Source organism: Leptodactylus fuscus, chromosome 5 (assembly GCF_031893055.1).
Source record: "Leptodactylus fuscus isolate aLepFus1 chromosome 5, aLepFus1.hap2, whole genome shotgun sequence".
Taxonomy (NCBI): Eukaryota; Metazoa; Chordata; class Amphibia; order Anura; family Leptodactylidae; genus Leptodactylus; species Leptodactylus fuscus.
In genome coordinates, this window is record NC_134269.1 from 32,249,061 (window position 1) to 32,257,164 (window position 8,104).

The 8,104-nt window shown below is 43.1% G+C and overlaps 1 protein-coding gene across 1 annotated transcript; it reads right to left on the reverse strand.

Annotated features, from left to right (window-relative positions):
- Positions 1-727: 727 nt before the first annotated feature.
- LOC142202889 (volume-regulated anion channel subunit LRRC8A-like) lies at positions 728-7,824 on the reverse strand. Its single transcript, XM_075273240.1, has 3 exons — positions 7,687-7,824; positions 4,318-6,672; positions 728-760 (listed from the first exon to the last, which is right to left on the reverse strand). Exons 1-3 carry the CDS (start codon positions 7,822-7,824, stop codon positions 728-730), a joined length of 2,526 nt encoding a protein of 841 aa, XP_075129341.1.
- Positions 7,825-8,104: the final 280 nt, after the last annotated feature.

Sequence of the window (8,104 nt, forward strand, 5' to 3'; positions counted from 1 at the left end):
CAAACATGTAAACAATAGGTGAAGTGCCATTCAAGGCCCGGTTCACCGCTGGTTCTATAAAAAATTTCCCCGCACTGGTAAACCAGGCATAGGTTTGCAATACCAGGCACATCCACAGAGGCGCTCTAGCTGGAGCGCCTAGGCTTCCTCCACGAGCTGATCAGTGGGAGTGCTGATCCCCCTCCCTCCCAATATGATATTGATAAGCTTTCTGATAAGGACAGGCTGCAATATGGTAGTTTACGGTATAAACACCGTACAGTGGTATTACTTGAGTGCTATATGGCACTGTTATTTCAGGATTGTAATGGATTATTTTACGAGATCAGTTATTGAGCCATTGTGTGATAGAATTTGGGCATTGGTATAGTCTACCCTTTAGGATTCTACTGTGTAGGGGCTTGTTATCCACCAGTTATACAAGTATGGTAGTTAGAGATGAGATAATCCTTGAAAATTAAGGGCCAGTAATAATAAGCTGATGTGGCCCCAAAAACCGTCACCACACGGGAAGGCCAACAGATGAATGGATGCGCTCTCACAAATAACAACAATACGTTTTTTCATTTTTTATTGAACAATTTAGCAATGCCACAACCTGTGAACAGGCGTGGTGCTATTTACACAAGAAAACTTTTTAATAAATGAACTAGAAAACAATAAAACAGCTGAGATCTGGTGAAGTGATCCGTATCATCGTATCCAAGGAAATCTTCTAAGAAACGGTTTAGTCTCCGCTGCTTAAGTCCAACTGTGAAGTCTGTGAAAGAGAGAAGAATTAGAAAACGTAGGACCAAAGTAACTTGAATGTAATGTTGGTGACATATGTGTCTATGTCCCATACACCCCACCTATTCATTATAGTGTACATGAGTTATGTGTAGTCCTTTGCAATGCAAACCATATAGTATATATATATATATATTTGTTAGCATCTGCCCGCAACTTCGTCTGCGGGTTGATGTTGGCGCTGACCCGCTACATCGCAGCATACTCAGTTGTATGTACATCTCTGCATATGAAGAGCATACTGAGCTGTGCTACAGCGCTGCCTAAGCTCTGCTACATCTGGCCATTTGGATTATAGGGGTGTTCTTATGTCAGTGTGTGAGCAGCTTCTGTGTTACAAAGGGCTGAATGGATGTTGCTGAAATATGCCAGCGTTTGATCAGCCTGCTCTTGCATCTTGGCTCTGCTACATCGCTGCATATGTGTAGGATACCCAGCTGTATGTACATGTTTGCGTATGGAGAGCCTACAGAGGTCTGCTACATCTGGCAATTGTGATTTCAGGGGTTTTGTTATGTGACTCTCTGAGCAGGCTCCTCTACTCCCGACCGCCACCAACGGTACCCGCCCGGGGCCACGCAATTAAGGACACCTAATCCGCAGACCCATAGGAGGCCGCAGCTGCTGTCCATTCCACTATCCCTACTTGTATTTCTTGCAACAGTCTACAGGCCAGAGCAGGACAAACACAGTGCAATTGAGCTTAGCAACTCTTTATTATACACCTGCCCTAAGGAATCCATTTAAGCGGACAAGGTCAAGTGGGAATACCTCACACGCTAACACGGACATTACCCACATTTACCTGATAGGACACTGACAGCAGGGGACACACACCCTACTTCTCTGGAACCTAATCTGTGCTCCGACCCATACGACGAGCTTGAGGAAGGCAGATTTTGCCGAAACGTTCTCGTATACACTCTGTATAGCCACGTGTGGCACAGTGCAATTTGTACTACAATTGAAATAAATATATCTTTGATATTGCAATTTACCCTAGCAGGATCTTTTATTTTCATTGAAATGTGCCAAAGTTCTCCCCCATCAGAGACAGAACAACACATTCCCCATTGTACTCACTGAAACTCTACACCTGATATACTCCTCTTGTCCACACACAGCCTGCATGTTCTGTAGTCTCCTGATCTTCCATGAGACTCCATTTTCTTCAGCTTTCACACTGTGCAGCTTCATCCTACATAGCTCCGCCCACTGCCTAGCATGATCCTATCCTAGAATGGCTCAAGGACCTGTGATGATATCATCACAGGTCCTTTAGTGTCATGTGAACCTAAACTCCTTCACTGCGGTTGTGTACTGATATCATTTACTGGGATAAAAAGTAGCCTATGTTTTAATCGGGGTTCCAATCTATGTATGTGGCAAATTTCATGCAAATCCGTCCAGCCGTTTTTGCGTAATTGAGGAACAAACATCCAAACCCACAAACATCCAAACCCGGATTATAATATTATGTAGTCTCTGCTGCAGCCCACTAACCACATTACCCCTCGATTTTAAAAGATTGACACAGTAATCTCTTGCCTCTCTCCTAGCAGGAAGTCACAGCATGGCCACAAAAAAACAACCAGCACTCTTTAAAAGGGCTGTCTGGCCCCAAATTGTTTTTCCATACTGATGACCTACCCAATACACGGATCCCACACAGATCAGCTGTACTGGCATCCTTCGGGTGCCAGAAGTTGTTAGTCGTCGGGGCACATGTGCAGCACCTTTCCTATTCAAATACTAGGAGTGGTGGTGCTGCTGCAATTCCCCAAAACCACCACTATGCAGTGGACTGCGCTGCTGAGCCGCTCCTATTACTAAATACAATTATTGACATGACTAGTGGCTGTCTGTTTAGGCATGAGGGCCTCTATTAGATTTCCATGTCCTACTCCTAATAGGGCCATAAGACCCTTACATGATAGACAGGGACTGTGAACCACGGTTGGTTTTCCTGGCCATGTTCATCTACTTCTAATTTTTCTTGATGTCTGATACTTATTGAGACTTTATTCTTTAATGTGTCTATTAACCATTTATTATATCGTATATGAAACCCCATATAGCACACAATTATGGTGAACTATAAAGATCATGCCTATACATGTCTTATCCAAAACATCCGATCCTTCAATTACTCCTTAAAAGGCTCTAGGACTGTCCTGGCTTAAAGCAATTCTGCAAAGTCGTTGGGTTAGTAACCATGTCTTAAGATTCCCTCCCCTCTCCTCCTACCCTGGCCATACTTTTTCCAACCATACTATGTATTGAGTCCTTCTACATCTATTATGTAATGCAACTCTCAACTTAGCCTTACCACCTGGGGTGCTCATCTCTTTCCCTCTATACATGGCATCTCTCCAGTAGCACCAGTTTCCCAGTACCATTCTCAAATCACCTGATACACTTGGTATTATAAGGGATCCTTTTTCATTGTTCTGGGTCTGATCAATAAGATCCTTTAGGTAGCAGCTTTCTACCATTAAAATCCTTTTTTTTTTCTCGTTGACATGTAGGAATAGCTTTAAGAAAGGCTATTCTTCTCCTACCTTTAGATTTCTTCTCCGCGCTGCTGTTCAGTATAAATCCCAGTTTTCGTCGGTATGCAAATGAGTTCTCTCGCAGCACTGGGGGCATCCCCAATGCTGCGAGAGAACTTTCCAGCACCGTCTCCATCTTCTTCCGGCACAGATTGTCAAACTTCTAGGCTTCGGGCCTTGGGCAGAGCCGACTCTTGTGCATGCCCACAGGCCACAAGAAAATGGCTGCTTATTTACTGTGTAAGCAGCCATTTTTCTTGTGGCCTCGGGCATGCGCAGTCGGCTCTGCCCGAGACCTAGAAGTTTTACCGCCCGCGCTGGAAGAAGGCGCGTGAAGAGGCCGTTCCTGAAGAAGATGGAGGTGGCGCTGGAGAGTTCTCTCACAGCATTAGACCACCCCCAGTGCTGATTGAGCGCTGGGACTCGCCCCCAGTGCTGCAAGAGAACTCATCTGCATACCGACGAAAACCAGGATTTATACCGAACGGCGGCATGGAGAAGACATCTAAAGGTAGGAGAAGAATAGCCTTTCTTAAGGCTATTCTGACATGTCAACGAGGAAAATTTTTTGATTTTAATGGTAGAATCCCTTTAAGGTTTGTATTCCTTGCCATTACTCCGGCTTGTCTTCTGATTCCATTTACCCCTCCGCTACACACTATCCACTGCTTCACTTCTATATTGTCTGAACTCCACCTGCCCTGACCTGTGAACGTACTCTGCCTGCCAGGTCCTACTATTCCTTCTGACTGCTATCTTACTGCGGATTGCTGTTCTTTGTCTATCTACACATCAGTTGTTGAGGATGACCACCCTGTGGGAAGGTAAATATGTCTTTGCAAGGGCTCCAGGATGATACGTTGGAGTAGTTCCCATTCCCAGTAATGCTCATGGCAAATTATAATACTTTTCACTTTGGCCATGTCCTTTCTACACAAACGTCCTCTGTTGATATGTATATCACGTCATTACTTACAGAACCATTCCTCATGTTTATCCTTTCTCTCACGTCATAGGGCAAGGTATCAAAGATCTCCTTCTCAACCAAAAATTGGCTCCTTTTTAAGGAGATGCAGTTCTCCAGTTCTGTAGGTAATTTCTCCAGTTGATTCTCCAGCAGATCCAGGTGGGTTAACTCTGTTAACTGCCCAATAAGTGTTGAAATGATACAAATTTTGTTATGGGAAAGCCTCAGAGTCTTAAGCTTTGTGCAGGAGAAAAGTTGTTCAGGCAGAGAGGTCAGATTGTTGTAAGACACCGAGAGGAACTCCAGGGTAATAAGTTTCCCAATCTCTGCAGGCAAGGAGCTTATTGCATTATTGGACAGGTTCAAGTAGGACAACCTGGTCAGCTTAAAGACTGCGGCGGAGATGGATGTCAATTTATTATGATTTATACACAACTTCTCGAGACTGGAGACTCTGGCCATGTGTGGAGGGATAGAGGAGATATTATTACTGGAAAGGTACAACGAGACTAAGTTCTTCAGTTGTTGTAGGCTGGCGAGTTCCTCCAGAAAGCTCAGGTTGTTGTTACTCAAGTCCAACTTCTGGAGTTTCACTAGGCTGAATATAGAACTAGATATGTGATCCAACTGGCAGTGGTTGAGTCTCAACTGTTTGAGATTTGTAAACTTCTTCAAGATGGTGACAGAAGATAGTTTAACATCATCATTATGAATGATAAGGATTTCAAGAGTTGGGGCCAAACGTATTATAGCTGTAGGAACCGAAGATGTGTGTAATCTAAGGAAAAGAAACTTGAGCTTTGTGAGTTCCTTAAACGACTGTAAGACAACAGTTGTCTTACTTTCCAACGCTACGTGACCATTGATGTATAGTTCCCGAAGAGATGACACGTTGTACATCCAAGATGGAATCTCTTCTGGATTGCTGAAATTCACTCTTAAGATGAGTAGGTTCTTCTTCAAAAAATCTAGAGCTCGTGTTTCTACCTTAATCTTACAGTTAGTGATCCAAAGTTCTTTCAGCAATCTCAGATTGCATACGTCACTTATTAAAATTGCGCTTTTTGACTTCTCAAGTTTTAGAACTTCAATCTCTTTGATTCGAAAGATTTGTTCGGGGATGCCAGGGAGTGCCGGTAGCCGAAGCTCGGTCTTGCCTTCTGAATTGATGCTTAAGCGTTGCCTCAGTTTCTCTCGTGTCCAATAGATGTTCATATTCAGTAGATCCAGTTTGGTTTCACTGACATCCGATAGGAAGACGGCAAACTTCCAAGCGTAAAGGGGATCGTATTGATCGATCAAATGCAGAAGAAAAGCAAAATCGTTGCTCACATCTGGGATGTCATCTATTCTCGACTCTTTCCGGATCATTTCGAAGGAGTATTCTTGTAACCTGCACCTGAAGATCCAGTATATAGTATAGATACATATAAAGATGTAGAAGAAAAGTAGTAATAGATAGATAATGGACAACATGGTAAACATTCTCCAAGGCACGTAAATACAGGAAAACTCGGTGTACCCGGAAATGTTTCGTGGTTCCACGCAGTAGAATTCATATTTCATGTGCGGAGTGTAGAAACTAATATACAAGAATAAAGCTGTTGCTTGCAGTAATCTGAAGAAAACTTGAATCTTGTAAGTGTAATAAAGTAAGCTTTTCTTCTCTGTGTGAACGCGGAAATTTTTGACCCTTTCAAAAAGAGCCTTTGCCTGCTCTCCTTCTTTCTTGTCAATAATTGACAGCGTGGTTACTTTGTCTGTTGCCGCATTCGTAAACTTGGTGGACCTCCTGTAAGCCATGTGTGATCTTTCAACCTCTTCCAAATGGAAACTAACTTGTTTTTTTGGTGGATCTTTCGGCTGTTCTGTGATTACGGGTTCTTCTATATTTTCTAGCTGAGAGACAGAAGGCCTAATGGATGTCTCAGATTCTAATGCCTTAACTTCAGCAATAGTTTCTGACGGCTTGACTTCTAATGGTGCCACGTGAATTTTTGTTTCTTCGTACACCGTCGTTGAAAGAGCTTTGTTGGTCCAAGGAGAAGCTAGACACTTTCCAAGAACAGTGATAAATTGCTCGATCTTAGAGATTGTCCCTGGAAACTTAAACCAGAAATTGCTGGTGATCAAAAATATGGTTGAGTTAACTAAGATAAGGTATGGAAAGAACCTTGCGTAATGTGGGACCGCGTGTTCATAGCACCATTGGTTGATCATTAAATAGTATTGTATATTCATTGGGGTCTTCTGTCCTGTAGGGAAAAAGTAAGTTTCAACTCCATGGATTGAGGTAAGATCAATAAAAGTTTCTCGTAGAGGATTCGGGGGTATAGGTACGCAGAGTATAATCTCACTAGAGGCCTGTTAATAGAGAAACAAAACACATGAGATGTGGCGTCACAGAAGAAATATATTTGATATGATATCATCTGTTTATCCATGATAACGTTCACTGTACTACATATACACAAAGGAAAGGCTCGGAAACAGGCTTCTATGGTGATCCCAGAAGCCAATATTTTATGTGAATATTTGTGAACTTAGGACCTCCGCTTTGTTTCATACCGAACTTGTTGGGATAGAAGCAGAACATTCCGGGGAGGTGAGAAAAAAACACTTATACTGCCCTTACCTCACCTCTCCTGGGTATATTTGCATCATCTGGCGGTGACAACATAAAGCCGGGACCACCCCATGCAAGGCCTGCGATTGGGCCTCAGCAGTAATCACTGCGTGTGATATCAACCAAAGGTCGGAAGAAGCCTGAAGAGGATGCTGGTGTACCGCCGAACATCCAGGAGGCCAGCCCTTGCCATTTAAACTAGGAGTGCTGCATTTTGATCTTTTTGGAGGGAATATTCACATAGAAGTCAAAATGTGATGTCCATTTTGGAACACATTGGTTTCAATGGGCTGTTCTAATGGGCCATCAAAAAACAGAATATGTCTTATCTTTGTCTGTTTAAATGGATCCCTCAGTAAACTGATGTCTATGAGGGATCCATGAAAACTGGTTCTAGACAGAGGCAAAACCACTTCACAGGATTTTCATGGCTGCTACTCTGAACAATCGTGTGAATATAGCCTTAGACCCTAATGGGATGCCTAGGTTTCTGCTAGGCCTAATTGTTCATAACCATAAGTAGTCCTGTTGAAATCTGTCTAAAAAGCTATAGGTCTTCTTCATCTCCTCCATCTTGTGATGGGACATGGCTTCACTACAGGGTGTAGGGCTTCTCCTACAACAATCCTGCCACTCTAACCAAAGGTAAAGGAACCTCAGCCCTTTCCATTTTCCCACCTTCATCTCTAGTACTGGAAGAAGAAGATGGATAATTCTACGATGAGATTTTTCCATTGGGTTTCCTTGCTCACCTGTAAAGAGGCGGAGAACACGGACACCGCAAGCATGAGGAGCTGGAAGTATTCTGACAAGACATCCCACCATGGTTTTACGATTCGTAGAGAAGGGTTCTGTGCGATGAATTGCTTGAGTTCACCTATAAGCATCATTTTCTATCAAGTAATGGTCTGAAAGGAGAAGTAGACGAGATAAAATCTGATCACCTTATTGGGGATATCAAGGGACCCCGAGATTTGTTGTTGGGTTTCTAATCAGGTAATCAATACGAGCTGGGAGAAGACTTCCGGTATCCGCCATCTTAGCCTTTGACCATGTTAGCACGTCCTGCTAAGATAGATGAATGTCTTGGAAATCTCATAAAACACTTTTAATGAGGTCTTATTGCCATACATACGCAGTTCTCTGACGGAGAGCCCAGACCTTACAAGA

What these genes read in the sequence shown, in the direction of transcription:
- LOC142202889 (XM_075273240.1), bottom strand. Translation starts at nt 7,824, where the DNA reads ATGATGCTTATAGGTGAACTCAAGCAATTCATCGCACAGAACCCTTCT. An exon ending in TGTTCTCCGCCTCTTTACAG is followed by an intron (nt 6,673 to 7,686) that starts GTGAGCAAGGAA and finishes CTCTATTAACAG; the next exon opens with GCCTCTAGTGAGATTATACT. An exon ending in TAAACATGAGGAATGGTTCT is followed by an intron (nt 761 to 4,317) that starts GTAAGTAATGAC and finishes TCTCTTTCACAG; the next exon opens with ACTTCACAGTTGGACTTAAG.